This window comes from Suncus etruscus, chromosome 2 (genome assembly GCF_024139225.1).
Source record: "Suncus etruscus isolate mSunEtr1 chromosome 2, mSunEtr1.pri.cur, whole genome shotgun sequence".
Lineage (NCBI taxonomy): Eukaryota > Metazoa > Chordata > Mammalia > Eulipotyphla > Soricidae > Suncus > Suncus etruscus.
The window spans coordinates 158,825,047-158,846,659 of NC_064849.1; the positions used below are offsets into that span (position 1 = coordinate 158,825,047).

At 35.2% G+C, this 21,613-nt stretch overlaps 1 protein-coding gene across 6 annotated transcripts in view; it reads left to right on the forward strand.

Moving 5' to 3' along the window:
- Window positions 1-21,613, forward strand: part of PAM (peptidylglycine alpha-amidating monooxygenase) — a 190,889-nt gene that overhangs the window by 87,526 nt on the left and 81,750 nt on the right. For all 6 annotated transcript variants that reach the window (XM_049769116.1, XM_049769118.1, XM_049769119.1 and 3 more), the window contains exon 7: window positions 21,271-21,319. In XM_049769116.1, coding sequence (XP_049625073.1) covers window positions 21,271-21,319 — 49 coding nt within the window. The remainder of the gene's footprint in view (window positions 1-21,270; window positions 21,320-21,613) is intronic.

The window sequence follows — 21,613 nt, forward strand, 5'->3', positions numbered from 1 at the left end:
TTCTATTTATTTCTCTCACTATCATTGTGATAGTTGTTAGTGTAGTTATTTCTCTAACTTACCACTCTTTGTGGTAAGCTTCATATCATGGGCTGATTTTTGTCCCTCATCTCTATTGTCTTTGGAATTACTACCATACTGTCTTATTTTTCTTAACTCTCACAGATGAGTGAGACTATTCTCTCTCTCTCTTTTTCTCTCTCTCTCTCACTCTCTCTCTGACATATTTTGACTCAGCAAAATAGTCTCCATGTGTATCCATGTATAGGGAAATTTCATGACTTCATTTTTCCTAATGGCTCTTTAGTATTTTATTATGTATATATACCACAGTTTCTTTAGCCTCTCATCTTTTGTTGGGCATCTGGGTTGTTTTCAAATTCTGGCTATTGTAAATAGAACATAGGCGGGTAGAGGGCATTTTTGTATTCTGTTTCTGTGTTCCTAGGGTGTATCCCTAGGAGTGGTATTGCTGGATTATATGGGAGCTCAATTTCCAGTTCTTTGAGGAATATCCATGTTGTTTTCCAGAAAGGCTATATTAAATGGGGTTCCCACCAGCAATGAATGAGAGTTCCTTGCCCCACATCCCAGCCAGCATTGATTGTTCTTGTTCTTTGTGATGTGTACCAGTCTCTGTGGTGTCAGATGATACCTCATTGTTTCCTTACATTTTAATGTCATCTATGTTCTATCTATCAGTATTATAGAAATATTATAAATTAGTGTGTTAACCAATTATCTTCTCCAGATCCTCTGTTCAGAAATATTATATTGGTAGCTAGAAATCAACCATAGCAGTAAAATTTGCACCATGAAAGTCAGCAAACAGATGGTGTGCTTAATCTATTTTTCTCCTTTGATGATTGTTTTGGATTTAAACAATTATGGAAAGATGGTAGCAATGCATATTATTGTATATAACCAGAAAATTATGGTAATATACTTTTAGTATTTAAAGATTACTACACAATTGAGCAGAGATTTTTTCCTCACATTGTTGATAAATAAGGGAAGTACCATCAAAAGCATTCTTGCTGAACTATGCACAAATCCATTACAGTCTAAATTGTTTCAGCAGGACTTCGAACACATAGCACAGTAGGTAGACTGTTTCTCTTGACCAACCAAGTTCAATCCTGAGCATTTCATATGGTCCTTAAAGTATCCCAAAAAAGCAATTCATGAGTGAAGAGCCAAGAGTAACCAGGTGTGGCTCAAAAACAACCAAAACCACAAAACTGATTCAGCACAAATAAGTACGTGAAATTAAATTTCTTATGGAATTTACAATAAAAATATTGTTATGATTTGTAAACCATGTTCCTCTGAACCTTTTGTATTATAAAAATTAGAATGAATATATGTATATATAAATTATTTTTTCCATATAACTTGTATATTACAGCCTATTATTGTGTCCTGGATTCTGAAATTTTAATAAAGGTACCACTTGATTTGTATGCAATTTATACTTGACAGCTGAGGCTCAAGCTTTTCTGCTGAGAACTGACAGTATTCTACATTTCCCCCTTACACTACAGGTGTGTTGGAGCAATCTCCTGGGGATTGGGACATGAGCAGAGTAATTTGCATTTACCAAACTAAATTTAATTAAATCTCAATTCTCTTAAGAAGAGCTTTGAAAAAAAGAAAATGCATTTAATTACTTTGGCTATGCTAATACTGTATTTCACTTGAAATTTTGAAAAGAAGTTTATTTTTATTCTTACCACCTCACAGAAGTTTGTGTTTAAAATAAAAATTGTTATAACAGTCCACTTATAGTGCATATGTGACTTTCTTGGCTATCACTTTCCCTCTATATAGGTATTTGTATACCTATGTTTCTTCTTTCCACATAATCTTAAAAAATTTTTTGAAGGATGAGTGAAAGTAAACTATACTTCTCTAGTTTTTGAAATATTATAATGGAATGGATAGGATGAAGACACTACATTGTGATAGAAATAGATCATGAGACTACTCCAAGAGAGAGTTGACAGGCAAAAGATAGCAGTTAGCCCATGTGACATTCTCTAGCTTCTTGAAGTTTTTTAGATAAAGAAGAGATTGATACATGGCCAAAGAGAAATTATTGAAAAAGAAGCCATTACTTTTATTCCTTTAAAGAAAAATGTGTGTAAAAACCATAGACCATGATTTTTTTCTTAGAGCGATTATTACTAGAGACTGAGAATAGACAGGGAGTTTTCTCTTTTGGTAAAAATGGTAAAATGATAACCATGTCCTGGAAAGGATGATCTAGCCCAGTGCCTGCAATTTTTCAAAAACAGCAATTGATGCTAAAAAAAAAAAAAGGTTAAGTGAGGTGGAATGGCAACAAGGAATAACTATTCCTAAGGTGGGATAGCTACTAGTCTTATGCTATTAAAAATGAAAAGAATTTAATTTGTGTCAGGTTTCTAGTTTGACCATGTGCCAAAACATATGACCTAACTATATAAAACAAATTGTAGAACCTATTTTCTGAAAGTCCTTTGAGTCACAAAAAAGAAATCACATACAACAGAAGAAATGTGAATTTAGACTTCATTCATGCCATTTTGTTCTAATGTATGAAGTAAATCCATTTTCCTTATAATGCAAGGGATATTTCTAAATCAGTTTGCTTGATAATCTCACTGATTTCTGAAGAATTATAATCGGTTGTTCCTCATGTTCTATTTTAGCTTGATGTGAATTTACAACTATTCAATACTTTTGAAGTGATCCAGAAAGAAGCCTGTTATCCGCTGGGGTTGGTTTTATGGATTTTTTTTTTCTTTCCCAATCGCTTCACAATAATGAGAACTCTCTAATTCCCTAGCTTTCTGTGTTCTAACTTTAGAATGCAGAAAGTTAATCATTTTCAGTCTGGAAACGAATATTCATCTCATTCCATAAGCCACCTGTTTATTTTAATACCTAAATGTAAATCTAACCATTAGGAGTTGCTTTTTCATTCATTAGTTTGTAAAGAAGACATGTAAAAGCACTGCACTGTTGGATTTTGTTTTTAAGAATATATATTCAGGATGTTCTTTATCCCTCAAGATGTATATTTAAAGTAAATTACAATGAATGAATGCTATTTAGTTTCAGTGAAATCTTTTTGTAGGAAAACCATTTTTTCACATATGATTTGGTTTTTCACAATTTAAGCTTATGTTCTAGTTACTTTATATTTATGGGACCCATTTATTTTTTTCTTCATCCCACTCTTGTAACCCTTGCTTTATTCATCACTTATAAGTATTCTTTTCTAGCTGGTCAGAGATAAGTAGCAATCAATGAATTCTTTCTATTTCATTAATAGTGAATAATATTTCATTCTGAACCAAAATAAACTAAGAGGCTAAAGAAGAAGTGACTTGCCACTGACACAAATAAAAATGAGGACACGCGATTAAGTTTCAGTGAAATTAGTTTCTGCTACTAATTATACTTTCGAAGGGACTTTTCATTCAACACTTAGTCTAGCTGACTTCCTACCCCTCACAGTTTCCCAATTTGCTTTGACCTTATTACATTTGTTATTCATTCTAGGAATTCTGTGGAAATTCTGGGGACTCCTTAATGAGTCGTTAAAGTGAAATGCCATATTTGCAAATTCCATTTTCCATTTACTGCTATGTCCTTGTTAACAATCTTTTTTTTTTTTTTTTTTTTTTTTTATTTTTTTTATTTTTTATTTTTTATCTTTATTTAAACACCGTGATTACAAACATGATTATAGTTGTATGATTACAGTCATGTAAAGAGCACCCCCCCTTCACCGGTGTAACATTCCCACCACCAATTTCCCAGATCTCCCTCCTCCCCACCCCCCTACACCTGTACTCGAGACAGGCTTTCTACTTCCCTCATTCATTCACATTTTATGATAGTTTTCAGTGTAGTCATCTCTGCAACTGCACTCATCACTCTATGTGATGAGCTGCATGTCCTGAGCTGCACCTACCAGCCCTCATCTCTCTTGTCTCTGAGATATTGTTAAAAATGTCCTTCATTTTTCTTAAAGCCCATAGATGAGTGAAACCATTCTGCGTCTTTCTCTCTCCCTCTGACTTACTTCACTCAGCATAATAGATTCCATGTACATCCATGTATTGGAAAATTTCATGACTTCATCTCTCCTGATGGCTGCATAGTATTCCATTGTGTATATGTACCACAGTTTCTTCAGCCACTCATCTGTTGAAGGGCATCTTGGTTGTTTCCAGAGTCTGGCTATTGTAAATAGCGCTGCAATGAATATAGGAGTAAGGAAGGGTTTTTTGTATTGTATTTTTGTGTTTCTTGGGTATATTCCTAGGAGTGGTATAGCTGGATCGTATGGAAGCTCAATTTCCAGTTTGTGAAGGAATCTCCATATCGCTTTCCATAAAGGTTGTACTAGACGGCATTCCCACCAGCAGTGAAAAAGAGTTCCTTTCTCTCCACATCCCCGCCAGCACTGCTTGTTTTCCTTTCTTGTGATGTGTGCCAATCTCAGTGGCGTGAGGTGGTACCTCATAGTAGTTTTGATTTGCATCTCCCTGACGATTAGTGATGTTGAACATCTTTTCATGTGCCTTTTGGCCATTTGCCTTTCTTCTTTTTCAAAGTGTCTGTTCATTTCTTCTCCCCATTTTTTGATGGGGTTAGTTGTTTTTTTCTTGTATAGTTCTGTCAGTACCTTGTAAATTTTGGATATTAGCCCTTTATCTGATGTGTATTGGGTGAATAATTTCTCCCACTCAGTGGGTGGCCTTTGTATTCTGGGCGCTATTTCCTTTGAGATGCAGAAGCTTTTCAGCTTAATATAGTCCCATCTGTTTATCTCTGCTTCCACTTGCTTGGAAAGTGCTGTCTCCTCCTTAAAGATGCCTTTAGTCTCAATGTCCTGGAGTGTTTCACCTACATGTTGTTCTATATACCTTATAGTTTCAGTTCTGATATCAAGGTCTTTAATCCATTTGGATTTTACCTTTGTATATGGTGTTAGCTGGGGGTCTGAGTTCGCTTTTTTGCAAGTGGTTAACCAGTTGTGCCAACACCACTTGTTGAATAGGCTTTCCCTGCTCCATTTAGGATTTTTTGCTCCTTTATCAAAAACAAGGTGGTTATATGTCTGAGGAACCTTCTCTGAGTACTCAAGCCTATTCCACTGATCTGAGGGTCTGTTTTTATTCCAATACCATGCTGTTTTTATAACTGTTGCTTTGTAATACAACTTAAAATTGGGGAAAGTAATGCCTCCCATATTCCTTTTCCCAAGGAGTGCTTTAGCTATTCGAGGTTGTTTGTTGTTCCAGATGAATTTCAGAAGTATTTGATCCACTTCTTTGAAAAATGTCATGGGTATCTTTAGAGGAATCGCGTTAAATCTGTACAATGCTTTTGGAAGTATTGCCATTTTAATGATGTTGATCCTGCCAATCCATGAGCATGGTATGTGTTTCCATTTCCGCGTGTCCTCTCTTATTTCTTGGAGCAGTGTTTTGTAGTTTTCTTTGTATAGATCCTTCACATCTTTAGTCAGGTTGACTCCAAGATATTTGAGTTTGTGTGGAACTAATGTGAATGGGATTGTTCTCTTAATGTCCATTTCTTCCCTATCATTATTCGTGTATAAAAAGGCCATTGATTTTTGTGTGTTAATTTTGTATCCTGCCACTTTGCTATACAAATCTATTATTTCTAGAAGCTTTTTGGTAGAGTCTTTAGGGTTTTCTAAGTAGAGTATCATGTCATCTGCAAACAGTGAGAGCTTGACTTCTTCCTTTCCTATCTGAATTCCCTTGATATCTTTTTCTTGCCTAATCGCTATAGCAAGTACTTCCAGTGCTATGTTGAATAGGAGTGGTGAGAGAGGACAGCCTTGTCTTGTACCAGAATTTAGAGGAAAGGATTTTAGTTTTTCTCCATTGAGGATAATATTTGCCACTGGCTTCTGGTAGATGGCTTTGACTATATTGAGAAAGGTTCCTTTTATTCCTATCTTGCTGAGAGTTTTAATCAAGAATGGGTGTTGAACCTTATCAAATGCTTTTTCTGCATCTATTGATATGACCATGTGATTTTTATTTTTGTTGTTGTTTATGTTGTGTATTATATTAATAGATTTACGGATGTTAAACCATCCTTGCATTCCTGGGATGAAACCTACTTGATCAAAGTGAATGATCTTCTTGATGAGGCACTGGATCCTGTTCGCCAGGATTTTGTTGAGGATCTTTGCATCTGTGTTCATCAGGGATATTGGTCTGTAATTTTCTTTTTTGGCAGCATCTCTATCAGGTTTTGGTATTAAGGTGATGTTGGCTTCATAAAAGCTATTTGGAAGTATTCCTGTTTTTTCGATTTCATAAAAGAGCCTGGCCAGAATTGGTAGTAGTTCCTCTTGAAAGGTTTGAAAGAATTCATTCGTGAATCCATCAGGGCCTGGGCTTTTGTTTTTGGGTAAATTTTTGATTACAGTTTTAATTTCCTCAATAGTGATGGGGGTGTTTAGATATGCTACCTCTTCTTTATTCAACCGTGGAAGGTTATATGAGTTCAGAAATTTATCCATTTCTTCCAGGTTCTCATATTTAGTGGCATAGAGTTTCTCAAAGTATTCTCTGAATACCCTTTGAATCTCTGCAGTATCTGTAGTGATCTCCCCCTTCTCATTTCTAATACGCGTTATCAAGTTTCTCTCTTTCTTTTGCTTTGTGAGTTTTGCCAATGGTCTATCAATCTTGTTTATTTTTTCAAAGAACCAACTTCTGCTTTCGTTGATCTTTCGGATTGTTTTTTGGGTTTCCACTTCGTTGATTTCTGCTCTCAGCTTTGTTATTTCCTTCTGTCTCCCTATTTTTGGGTCCTTTTGTTGAGCACTTTCTAGTTCTATTAGCTGTGTCATTAAGCTACTCAGGTAAGCTCCTTCTTCCTTCCTGATGTGTGCTTGCAAAGCTATAAATTTTCCTCTCAGTACTGCTTTTGCTGTGTCCCATAAGTTCTGATAGTTTGTGTCTTTATTGTCATTTGTTTCCAGGAACCTTTTGATTTCCTCCTTGATTTCATCTCGGACCCACTGGTTATTGAGTATGAGGCTGTTTAACTTCCAGGTGTTAAATTTTTTCTTCTGTGTCCCTTTGCAGTTCACATCTAACTTCAGAGCCTTGTGGTCAGCAAAGGCAGCCTGCAAAATGTCTATCTTTTTTATTTTATGGAGGTATGTTTTATGTGCCAGCACATGATCTATCCTGGAGAATGATCCATGTACATTGGAAAAGAATGTGTATCCAGGTTTCTGAGGATAGAGTGCCCTATATATATCTACTAGGCCTCTTTCATCCATTTCTTTTTGCAGGTCTAGTATATTTTTGTTGGGTTTCCATTTGGTTGACCTATCAAGTGTTGACAAGCCTGTGTTGAGGTCTCCCACAATTATTGTGTTATTATTGATATCCTTCTTCAGATTTGTCAACAATTGTATTAAATACTTTGCTGGACCCTCATTCGGTGCGTATATGTTTAGGAGAGTGATTTCTTCTTGCTGTACAAATCCCTTGATTAGTACATAATATCCATCTTTGTCCCTTACAATTTTTCTGAGTATAAAGTTTGTGTCATCTGATATTAGTATGGCCACCCCCGCTTTTTTAAGGGTGTTGTTTGCTTGAATGATTTTCCTCCAGCCTTTGATTTTGAGTCTATGTTTATTCTGACTATTCAGGTGTGTTTCTTGTAGACAGCAGAAGGTTGGCTTCAGTTTTTTGATCCATTTCGCCACTCTGTGCCTCTTAACTGGTGCATTTAGTCCATTGACATTGAGAGAAATAATTGTCATGGGATTTATTGCCATCTTTGTGTAGAAGTTTGGTGTGTTTTTTGTTCTGTCTTGTTTTTAGAGTAGATCTTTCAGTTTTTCTTTTAAGGCTGGTTTTGAGTCTGCAAAGATTTTGAGCTGTTGTTTATCTGTGAAGCCGTGTATACATCCGTCAAACCTGAAACTTAGTTTTGCTGGGTGCAATATTCTTGGCGAAGCATTTATTTCATTGAGTTTTGCCACTACGTCCCACCACTGCCTTCTGGCCTTGAGTGTTTCTGGTGACAGGTCTGCTGTAAATTTCAAGGATGCTCCGTGGAATGTAATTTCCCTTTTCGATCTTGCTGCTTGCAGTATTCTATCTCTATCGGTGGGTTTCATCATGGTGACTAGGATGTGTCTTGGGGTGTTTCTACTGGGGTCTTTTTTAGCTGGTACTCTTCGGGCATGCAGGATTTGGTCACATGTTTTCTTTAGCTCTGGTAGTTTCTCAGTGATGATGTTCTTAACCATTGATTCTTCCTGAAGATTTTCTTCTTGGGTCTCTGGAACTCCAATGATTCTGAAGTTGTTTCTGTTGAGCTTATCAAAGACTTCTATTTTCATCTTCTCATATTCTTTGAGTAAATTTTCCATTGTCTGATCATTTGATTTGAGGTTTTTTTCTAATCTCTTCTGCTGTGTAAAGTTGTTATGCATCTCATCTTCTAAAGCACTAATTCTATCCTCAGCTGCTGTTAACCTGTTGGAAAACTCATCCATTATGTTCTTCAATTCGTCTATTGAGTTTTTCAGACCTGTTATCTGATCTGATATTTCAGTTTGGAGTTTTCTGATTTCTGTCTTCATATTCTCTTGATTTTTATTAGTGCTCTGATTTATACTTTCTTTGATATCTGATAGCAACCTCCATATTTCGTCTCTAAACTCCATTTCTGAAAGACTGCTTAGGTAGTTGGTCGTTGTTGGGTCATCAGAGTTTCCATCTTCATTCTCTATGGTTGAAGTTGGTCTGCGTAGTCTCCCCATTGTCTCGCTTACGCTGTGGGTTTTTCTACGTGTTGTGGTGGTACTCATTGGCGAGATGGAGTGCGCGGCCGCGAAGCGCAGCGGAGCGGCCGCGCTCCGGCCCCCAAACACTCACCTCAGCCGAGGCAAGCCGTCAGGGGATGCCTGGGGAGGCCCCCAAGTGTCTGCCAAGCAAAGAAACCAGCACAATCCACAACTCCAACAGAAAACTCACAGCCCCAGCGAGACACGCCTTGAAGAGATTAATGCTGAATCAGGTCAAAGTTCCCAGGTTGATGCAGGCTGGGGGAGGTCCCAAAATGTCTGCCGGGCCTAGGGGTCCAGCAGTCAGCCTGATCTGCAACTCCGGCCCCCAAACACTCACCTCAGCCGAGGCAAGCCGTCAGGGGATGCCTGGGGAGGCCCCCAAGTGTCTGCCAAGCAAAGAAACCAGCACAATCCACAACTCCAACAGAAAACTCACAGCCCCAGCGAGACACGCCTCAGCCGAGGCAAGCCGTCAGGGGATGCCTGGGGAGGCCCCCAAGTGTCTGCCAAGCAAAGAAACCAGCACAATCCACAACTCCAACAGAAAACTCACAGCCCCAGCGAGACACGCCTCAGCCGAGGCAAGCCGTCAGGGGATGCCTGGGGAGGCCCCCAAGTGTCTGCCAAGCAAAGAAACCAGCACAATCCACAACTCCAACAGAAAACTCACAGCCCCAGCGAGACACGCCTCAGCCGAGGCAAGCCGTCAGGGGATGCCTGGGGAGGCCCCCAAGTGTCTGCCAAGCCCTTGTTAACAATCTTATTTGCGAAATGGAAAAGATGCCCCAATCATGCCAGAAAAAAAGGCTATTCATAAAAACCATTTAAATACAATATTTAATGATATTACAAAAATATTATATTAGTTAGAAAAATAAGATCAGATATCTTTAGACCCAAAAGTAACCTTTTAATACTCCTGTTTCTGCTAGCAATATTCTTCTCTTCTTCTAATTCAGAAACCCTTCATGCACTATTTCTTCTCATTATATATTAATTCATCTTCATCTCTGAAAACTGTCAAGAATTTTTCTTCTTATAGAGATATTTCTCACTTTTCTGTGTCTGTTTCCATGCAAGTAGATTTTAATCGCTTATTACCTCACATAAATATAAACAACTTTTAGTTAATGAAAAGAGAACAAAATTTGGTCAATGGCTTACAATTCTTATACATTGACACTTCACAATATTACTCCTAAGGTTTAGGAATTTTGGAAGATAAGAGGTTAATTGGTATTTTAATGATTTTTCCTTTAATGTAGTAATAATATTTAGTTTTATATACTTCTTTATTCAGAAGTTCTTTATAAATATTCCTTTATTTATCCTTATACTACTTTGCAACATAAATATATTGAGGACTGAACATTAATGCTAAATCAAATATATAAGCTATAATGTTCAAAGTGTATTCCCCAATTAATTCCAAATACTTCATGCATGAATAATTATATGTAAATTAGATGCTTTGGGTTTTATTTTTTATTGAAGAACCAAAACACAATACACAGTAGTATTTTAAGTTGATGAAGATAATTGGGATTAAAATGGTGCCACTGATTTTTTTAAGCTTAAGCTTTGAAAAATATTTCAAATAAATTAGAGCTTTTCAAAATATAAACTTCACTTTCAAAACAAAATAGCATGGTGATACTGCTATGTTATACTTTGTTTATCATTCATAAGTATTTAAAGAGATAAATTATAAAAGATCATTGCACAAAACTCTGGAGAATTTAAGAGGATAAAAGTTTATTCTTTTATATATATATATATAAAACATTTTATAGTGCATATATATGCCTTTATATACACCCTCAAGGCAAGTCAAAAATTGAACATCTCTAATAGAGCATTTGCTACCAGAAAGATGTTTTTAGCTTTGTTCTAAATTGAATTTAAAATGATCTCTTTGTTCAAAACTCCTGAAGTCCCTTTGCATTATTTATTTTATCCGGGACTCTCTATAGTTCTTATACTTTTTCAAGTACCTTCTCCCTTCAGGAGGGAGAATAGATGATACATTGGAGAATACAATGGGAAATTTAAATAGTCATGTGAAAAATTAATATATTATTAAAACCAGATATAGAAGTAAAAGTGATTGATAGGACTTTTTACTGAAAGGAAAAAATTACAATAACAGTTCCTAGTAACCAAATGTAGTATGTAAAACTGTTGGCCAAAGTCCATGAAACTACTGGACAAGGTAGAAAAATCTGCCTGGTTTAAAGGGTAAGTAAAACCTTCTTAAATAAGTTGTCCTTCAGTATAATATGCACATAAGCAAAGATTGAAAATGATATTGAGAAGAGAAATACAAGTTCAGAGTTTTGGCTTCAAGATTTGGGTTCTGGTTAAAAGATTGTGGTTTTGTTTTGTTTTGTTTTTATTTTTAAAAAGCTATGCTTCTCATTAGGCACATGTCTTTTTATTACACTTTATCATCAGTGCCAAAGTAAATCCATAATTCTGTAACTTAGTGCCACTTTTTTTTATTTGCTTTTGGGCCACACCCAATCAGGTTCATTGGTTACTCCTGGCTCTGCACTCCGGAATTACTCCTGGTGGGATTAGGAAACAATAGGGCATGACAGGGTTCAAATTTGTGTCAGCTGCATGCAAGGCAAGAACCCTACCTGCTTTACTACCACCCAACCCTATATTTTAAAAAAAGAATGTGTTTTTCTGGAACTGGTGAGTTTTGTCTTTTAATTTTGTTTTCTGAGGTGTCGGATTCTGGAGCATACATCTATTTCTGTGAGAAGAAATGGTTGAGATTCTCGGGTTTTCTATGGGCTCTGCTGGGGTGTTCATAAAAGATGGAAATAGAGAAGTATTCTGATACTACCTGTGCTATAACATCCCCCCCCCCATGTCCCACAGCACCATTATGAAAGCATGTTGGTGCATCTGCCTGCCTTCCATTTGATCTCTTTGGGGACAGCCCTGGCCATCATTTGCAAAAGTCATCTTCTAACAGTACGGATAAATGCATTTTCTCTTCTTTGCCATGGGACAAATGGGAGCTAGTAATTTCTATTCCCTTCACAGTGAATGCCAAATCAAAAGAGGCTATCTCCACAGTGACAACTTCAAAAGGAATTCTTTTTGAAGTTTTTTTTTTTTCTGTCTTGTTGATTTATTTAGCAGTGAACCTTGTCTGCTAAGCCAGCTTTCAACAGCCTCCAGGAAAACCTCTGGGCAGTATTTGTTGTGTATCAGCATTGCCCTTATTTCAGCTGTATTTGCTAAGCAGCTACACACTTGCCTTGATAGTTTAAGGTGTCAGTGCTTTGGCTCCTGGTATTCTGAGAATTGCCTTGCTGGAATCTGAGCGTTAGCAGGGAGCAATTTTGTTTTGCAGTTCTAATGAAAGAAGATGAAGTATGTGTGTTGTTCAGTGAATTTGGAAACCACCTTTTAACTGAGTACTCTCTAAGTGATTTTTCAGTTTAGGATTTTATAATTCAAGTAGTAATCCAAATAATTCAAAATAATTCAAAATAATCCTGGAACTACCTTGATTTTTATTAAAATCAGGACTTTGCCCAGAATGGATGCAAGATTAGACCTGGCTTTGCTATTCCCTCCACTGGGCTTATTTCTTATTTGGCTCCTGTGCATTTTGACATCATTCAATTCTTGGAAGATCTCACAGATACTGAAAAGCTTGTTTTTCTGTAAGAACTCAGTCAGTGTTATTGATGGAGCTATGTTTTCTAACAAAGTGGCCCAGTAGACCCAACTGGTATTTCAATGCTAAAAAAACTGGCTAGCTTTCATCTATATAGAGATCTCTCTAAATGAATTTCCCAAGAAATTTTGACTATGTGAGAGACTATCCTTGAATTGTTTAACAATCTTCCAATTCTTTTAATTCTTGTCTTTTATCCTTAATCAACACAGCATTTATCCCATTAATTTGATGTTTGAAAATTAGAACAAAGGATTATGGGGATGATAGTATTGCAGACACTTGTCTTTTATGTAGCCTACTGGGTTCAATCCCCTGTCGTCCCATATGGTCCCTCAAGCCCTGCCAGGAGAGATTCTTGAGTACAAAACTAGGAATAAGTCCTGAGCACCACTGAATGTGGCCTCCAAACAAAAACTATGCAAATTAATAATAATAAGTACAGATCATGTCAGAAAAGTTATTTCAATTTCTGTAGATATTTATTATTGAAAGATTATTAATATATACTGCTATATCCTTTTTCATGTTGTAAGTCTTGACAGGGAGAAAATTGGAAAGGTGGTCTTTAAATTATCTTCCATGTGGGACACTATTATGATGAAGGATAGATTTCTGCAGCAAACTATGTACATATACATATGTTGAATTCTATTGACACACAAAACAACTTACATTATATTGTAAGGCAGTAATGTAATTTCAGTTAAACAACTAAAATAATGTTTTAAACCCTGAGTGGATAGAAGTTATAATATTCAGTTGAGAACAATATTTTTACAAATTTTCTAAAGTAAGTTTTTATTATCAAAGATGATATGCTTTGCTTTTCATAAAACTTAACAATGATTCCAGGCAAGCGTCTTCAATTTTTCCATAAGGAGAGGATCCATTATCCACAACTGTGGATGGGAAAATAGATAATGGCTATGTCTTATCCTTTTACATTACCTTCCTAAGAGGGATGGGAGAAAGAAAATCTACTCTAGGATGACTTCCTGAAGGATTTTTCCATTTAGTGGATACAGTTTAGAATAATACATTGGCTCCCTTAGGGTTGATGGTTAACCTCTCCTTTTATTGAAGCAGGAAGCAACCTGGACAAGATGAGCTCATGAAATGAGGAGGGATTTCTCTAGAGGGAAACTTTAGGAGAGACCAACACACTTCTGGGGACCTAAGTCATAATAGGTTATTATCATGCATTATTCCACATACTTTACTACTTAGCAATGAATCCAAGCAGGAATTGCAAGCTATTATTAGCAAAGCAAGGTAAATCATTTGGAATGGCTAACCTCATATCCCATGCATTCACCTTCCATTAAGAAAAATGAACTTCCTGCTTAAGTGGATGTCCTTAAGCACTGCTGTGGACATATCCATTCTTACTTAATTCTATCCTAGCTCCAGGACTTCAGGATAATTCATAGGTAACATGCCTAGAACTCTTTTAGTTGTAGAATTCTCTATGCAATTACTAAATATTAACACTGGAAAATGTCTTTTTCCCTAGGTAAAAATCAGCTCTCTTTTAGCTGATTACCTTGCCCAATAACTTCCTAGCCTCATTTTCCCTATAAATAAAGTGCAAGAGTTGAATGCCATCATCTTTCAGGGCCCTTTAAATTTTGAAATTCTGTGTCTGTATGTTTAATAAAATACCTTCCTGTGGTTATATGTCTCTGCCTAAGAAAAGAAGAGCAATTTCTCCAAGAAAGCAACTGAGACCCTTATGGTGCAGTTATCCCATTTTCATCTTGCTCAAGATTAGATTCTGATTGCTATTTTCAAGTTTCATCCAGTGTTTGGAAATAATCATTTATTGCATTATCAGACTTCGCTTTAGAAGTGTTAACATTAAACCACCCAAACTGTACTTATGTGTTGTGCTCATAAGGCATTGTTAGATTTTGCTTTTTAAAGAAGGTATTTTTTACCTGTTCCTCTGTTGATTCCTTTCCAAAAGCTTTTATGCCATACATATGCCATTGCAATGGAATATGATGACAGGTAATGAACTGTTTCTGCTAGTGTAATCTGATACTTGTTTAGTGAATAAAGCTTAAACTCCATGTCCTGATGTCATTAGACTAAAATTTTGCCTTATTAAAAGAGAATAGAAATTATGAAATATCCCCTTCACAGGAATATCCTGTGTTTAAGTCACTGTAAGTATAAAACATTAATATCTAGTCATCAAGTGTTCATCAGTGTCCCCTAGAGAGACCTTATATCTTAATCCAGTGAAGAAAATAATTATATGCTTTGAAATAAGAAAACTGAAATCAGATCAATGCATAGAGCTGTCATGATTTTTGCATGATGATAATCACATAGAATAAATGTCTATAACAAGATAAGTTATACAAAAGGACTCTTTTCTAAAGTTATCCTATTGAATTAAATTTGTCTAGGCCAAACCTCAGAGAGAAGATGATTATGGTGGGTCTGGTAAATGGGAGAATTATTACAAAAAATATTGAGGAACTCTGAAACAGCAGACTACTGAAGCCATTTCCTCCTGTCATCACTAATCCAATAATTTAATTTTAGCCAGGCATGATGTTAAAATCATAATTAACATTTTTATTTAACTGATGACTCTGTTTTATATCTAATTTAAAGCCCACTGTTTCAATATTTTATTTATGTATTGAGAAAAACTTGTGTATTCTAAAATATCATTTCAATTTTAAATTCTTTTATGAAAAGGATCTCCACACTATTTCATGTCTTTTCTTCCTTTCTTATAGTCTTGAATTGTTAGCTAAAGAATTTTGATATGCTTAGTTTCTTTAATTAAAATAATCCAAAAAATTAAAATGATCCCAGAACAGACTTATGTCTATAAAAGTATATTTCTGATAGGTAAAGTATTTATGTGCTGATATTTGGGGATCTCTTACATGTTCCAAGTTTCAAATAAAGTGTTGTATTCTTTATATAGATTATGTCATTTATAGACTGGAATTATTTTTACATTTAATGTTCATTAATAATATGTCACTTGTACATACATTCGAGGTTATCACAGTCATATTGGCATTTGTCTAAACAAAAAAATAAAATATTTCAGGCTGCAAGAAAAGATTACTAACAAACAGGTGATAAGTGAATTTTAAAGATATATAAATTATTTGGTAGTTTACATGAATTTAATGTTATAAATTTTCCAAATATATTTGAAATGATAGTCCAGAATTAAATAAATTTGATACTGCAATTTATTCTAACTGGGATCTGTCTTTTCTTCCTTATCCTTTTTCCACCTTTTGTAACCTAATTTTTATTATAACACTATGATTTACCAAGTTGTTCAAAATGCAGTCATTTCAGGCATTATATCTTCAAACACCAATTCCATTACCAATGTGACCATTCATTCACTGGTATCCCTGATCACCCACCCACCTCCATAGCCTGCCTCCATGCAGGCACGAACAAATTTACTACGTGTTACTTGTTATAACAAAGGCAACTACAATTACCAAATCTTAGATCTGCACAGGTCAATTTGAAATGATAGTTATATCTCTCCATGGTATTACTTAAGTCATGTCTAATGATTTACTGGCCTGTTGTTTGTTGCTAGTTGAGTCTCTGTACCACTATTTAGGCTCACAGAGAACTGTATAACATTCCCAACAGATTTTCTATGATACTGTTTGGCGGACACTACAAGATATTGAAGTGTCTTGCAGCCACGAATAGCTGCATGGTCCAGGATTTATAGATCTAAAACAAATTATATAGCTTTGAAGTTTGAAAAGGCCAAGTCATGGAGCTGAGCTTTTCTGTCAGAGTGTTTAGGAGTGGCATTGAGCTGCTGTAGTTCATGCTGCAAGGAAAATCTGCCCCACAGAGGTATCAACACAGACCCAAACCAGGTATAAGCCCAATATCTAAGGATGTTATACACTTCTGGAACATGGTGGCCGCGCTGGACCGTTTTTTCCTGCTGGGAAGATGGCTGCAGTGGGGGTGGGGGTTTCTGGGACTTCCAATGGTAGAGCAGGTGCAAGTGCAGGAGGGTTCAACATTCCATTTTAGGTTTTTTTGTTGTTGTTGTTTTTGGTTTTGATTTTTTGGGTTTTTGGTTTTTGGGTCACACCCGGCAGCGTTCAGGGGTTACTCCTGACTCTGCGCTCAGAAATCGCTCCTGGCAGTCTCGGGGAACTATATAGGATGCCCGGATTTGAAACAAAATCCTTCTGCATGCAAGGGAAATGCCCTACCTCCATACTATCTCTCTGACTCCCAACACTCCATTTTAGAAGGAAAAATTTGACATTACTCTTCTGAGACTATAATTTTTTACTGATATAAAAATTAAATGTAATCTATCAAGTAAATAGAAATCCAGATCTTACTTTTTTTAACTTTATTTTAGGCACTGCGGTTTACAATACATGGTAGGGTTTCTTGCATATATTATTCCATCATCATCCCTTCACCTTATTGCTTCACTCCACCATTTTCTCAGAGCCCTCTCCAATCCCCACCAAATCCTATTCTCTCCCTACAATGATAAGCTATCTACTGAAAACTAGTTCTCAGTCTCTTATCTTTGGGCTTTTGTTATTCCCCTACTATTTTTCTTTATACCCTATCCCAAATATAAGATCATTCTGTGTTGTTCTCTCTCCTAATTTTACTTAGCAGGATACTCTCCAAATTGATGCACGTAGCAGCATATTGTGTGATTTCATCTTTTCTTAGCCAAGTAGTATTCTATTATCTAAATGTACTATACAGCAAACTATGCTAAACTAGTATGTTTCTGAGTTCACCAGAAGTAAGATCAGCAGAGAGTTTATGTAAATAATAATTCAGCAATGTGGCAAGTTCATATTAAAGTTTACATACCAAACATGGGATCAAAATATGCTTTTCTCCAAGGCTGCCACTTGCTGTATGAGTAGCTGTGAACATAAGACCCTTCCAAAATGCTTTTATGAGAGGGTTCAAATCATTTCTACTGTGACTTGTCACTGTGTGTATATAAGTATATATGCAAATACCTGGACCCTTCAGGTCAAACCACTGGAAGTGGAATTAGAGTTCATAATCATTTACAATAAGACTTAATAGTGAAATGGTAAATAGATGAATAACAATGAAATATGTCTCAAAAAATCTAAATAGGCTGTCCTCTTTCACATTATATGACTTGTATGATTTTGTTTAACTTTAACTGTTCAAATGAACATGTATATTTGAGGGGACATGGGGACAGGGTGGGGGAGATCTTGGACACTTTGTTGGGGTGAAGTAAGGTAGCTGTGGATGCCAAGAATGTTCATAAATTGTCAACAGCATTGTAAACTATAAAAGTTTTATTTATATAAACACTTAAGAGTTTTTAATGTGTATATATTCATTACTAACTAGTATATTTTTTGAAATTATAGTATAATTTTAAGTTTATTGTTAGATATGAAGATAATTTGAAGACTTGCAATAGTTAACGTATAATTTCTAATAATTACATACAAAAATGATATATCTTTGAGTAGCTTTGAGAAGCTGTTTTGCTGATTTGTTTAAACATTCTTTCAGTTATTATTCAGTAATATTTTTTTGCCTTTTTAATAGACTACCCACAGGGAAAATGAGTGAGGATCCCAGTGGGGCACATTAGGCATGATTTAGGGATCAAATTCTGGGTCCACATCCCAGGTATTTTCTCTTCTCCAGAAACTGTGTTTATGTTCCTCTCATGTGTGTATCCTTGCCTTAATTTCCTTGTGTTATATTTTCATACCTGAACTTTTGCATAAAAATATATTTTTCACTTTGGAACTGTATATATTCACTAGCCCTCTAACATTAACATCTATATTGTACAAGTCAAAACTTCAGTTTTCTAAGATTTCATTGCTCCTTATAATACTTAAGTTAGAAATTTGTGTATTTTTCCTGCAGAATGTGTTCATTATCTCAATCAAAACTTACATCATTTTTTGTTTTGTTATTATTGAGGGATATCCTTACTATAGAATGTCTAGTTGATATCTATCTAGCTGATAAACACGTGGGATCAAAAGATAAAAGGAAATCTGTTAGTATGTATTTGTAGTAAAGGGACTATATTTATGTTCATCTGTTAATAAGAAAGATAGTTTACTTATCATTCTTTCAACCCGTACTTAAAACCTGAAACAGAAAGACCTTACTTGAAAATTATAGTGTAATCACTATTATTTGGAATAAATTTTGATAAAGTGTGAGCAAACTTTCATAAAGGATGATGATAATAAAATGTGTTCAAGTTAAAATGTATGATTTTTCCACTTTTCAATGAGTAAAAGACAATCAATTTAGACTATTTTAAAAACATTATTAGGGTCATGCTTTGTTCATTACACATGGTGTAGTCGATACATACAATTAGTCACATTTCTACTACTCTTGATGTGATGGCACATTTTATCTTTAATGATAAAGTTCTTTAATAGCTCCTTAAATGTATTAATTTATTCATTAATTTGTCTAGTTTAATTGTTTAATTCATGGTGAACATCTATCAGCTAAAATGTAATTCACTTGATTATTTTTTAATCGTTTACTAATTTGCCATTAGTTTGCCATACAGTAAAGTTTAGATTTAAACAATCCACACTCTATGTATGAAAGACTCCTAAATTCCAGAGCCAACACATTGTGAAAATTATCTCTTCTGTCCATTCTCCTCAACTTGTCCCTCTTCTTTCTCTAACAATGCAAAGATATAAAGAAAAAGAATCTCTTTGCACACTTAAAATGAACGTTTGTATAAAAGTTGTATGAGGAAGATTCTCTCTTGGTCTTGTAAATTCATAAGGATTCTGATGGAAGGGTCTTTGGCACTTACAGTGAAATGAAGAATACACTTATGTCTATGCTTAAACTGTTCTGCTTGGTTTGGTTCACACAGTGACCTTATTTTGTTTTATATATTTGGTAAACTTTACCCTCTAACCTACTTTTTTTTATCTCCTTACCCTCATTAAAATTTAAGAGTCTTGGGGTCGGAAAAATAGCAAAGCTGTAGGGCATTTGCCTTGCACGCAGCTGATTGAGGACAGACAGTAGTTCTTTTTTTTTTTCCTTTCTAATATCAGTATCCCATATAATCCCCAGCCTACCAGAAATAACCCCTGAGCACCACCGGGTGTGACCCAAAAACCAAAAAAAGAAAAAAAATTAAGAGTCTTAGAGAATGAAATAAATATATTTTTAGACTCTATCCTTAGTGTATAGAGCAGTTTCTTTGTAAATATTAATGAATGATTCACCTTTCTCAAAATGATCTTATAATAGTGATAAAAATGTTCTTTTATATGCATGACAAATATTTCTAAAATCGCCTGTTAATTAGGTAGGTTATTGTGTAGAATTTATTAACAATTATGGTTTGAGAACAGTCTAGAATACCATCCAGTTTTTGATCAGTGGAGATACATAATCTGAAATAGATTTTTGGCTAATTAGACATATTTACTAAATCTCTTGTAATACATTTAGAAAAACCTTTTACTCAAAATCAAAAGTGTCTTTTTATATTTATAAATATAAGGAAAATTTACATACTCTGTGTCTGTGATTTTAATTTTACTAGTGTTATTTTTTCTTAATATTTTAAGACTTATTTGAAATTATGAAGATATGCTCATGGCAATTACTATGTAAAGTAATACCTCACTAAAATTGATTTAGGAGATTGAATGGAGATCCTTTTGTAAATGACAAACAGATAAAAAGTTATTAAATATAAAGTATTTATCATTGAATTATTTTCCTACTCTTTATTAAGTTGAAATTTCGTACAATACAGAAAAGGTTACTTTTTGCCCTATTAACAGTATCTCTTTTTTTTGTTTGTTTTTGTTTTACTTATTTTACTTATTTTTGTTTTGGGCCACACCCAGCTCCTGGTTCTGCCTTCAAGAATTACAAGGAACTATATAGAATGCCAGGGACTGAATCCAGGTCTGCCAAGTGCTAGGCAAATGCCCTACCTGCTATACTATCAATCTAGCCCTTTATTAACCACATTAACTATCATGTATATTTTCAAAATATTTATCTCTAACAAATAAAAATACATCTTTTGTTATTCAAGTTATCTATTCATATGTATTTCTCTGGGAAACTTTCCTTTTCGCATGAAGTCTACAACTGAAGAGAACTTTCTTTAATACAATTCCATCTGTTTTATTTCACTCTATTTCTAATCTAAATCTGTTCATCTTGCACAGGCAATGCTTATTTACATCAAAATTGACTTTCAGATTCAAGCTATAAAATGTTATAATTACCACAATAAAATGTGCAGTAGAGGGAATTTAGCATACTCAGAAATAAAAGAAATGAGTATACTATTCATAATCTCTATAAAGATAAATGAGCAGATTCAACAGAGGTGAGAATGCAAAATTTAAATTTTTACTTTATATACAGGGAAGGCAAAGCTAGTAGAGAGATGGGTAATATGTCTCTGTGTGTTCCTGGCAATGCAGAGAGATTCAGGTCTTTTGCTTTGCATCTGGTATGAGAAGGAAGGCAGGTAACTGACCAATTTATGATTCAATATAATCCCTTAGACTGCTTCCAGTTCGTGCTTTGTTGTTGCTGTTGTGATCCATCAGTTATTAGATAAACCATTGACCATAAATGTACCCTAAAAACAATAAAAAATTGTAAAATGTGTGTTTCTTCTGTTTTTTAGATCATCACAAGGACTGTTCTGGTGTGTCCTTACATCTCACACGCCTGCCGTAAGTACTTCCACTTGTCCTATCTGAGTGGTAGCAAAACCCTTTGAGAACTCAAAAATGGAAAAGCCACTGTATTTAACTATCTGTTGCTGTAGAGCAGATTACCTGGAACTCGGTAGCTTCAGGGCTTACACCAGATATGTCAGACCTCAGTTATCCTTTGAGTCAGGATCTTTGCAGAGCTCAGCTGATTCTGTGACTGTTGATTATCACATAAAGACTGAAAGCAAAGATCTTGGCTAGACCTCCTCTCATTGGCAGGGTCCACTGAGAAGGAACCATTTCCACAGACAT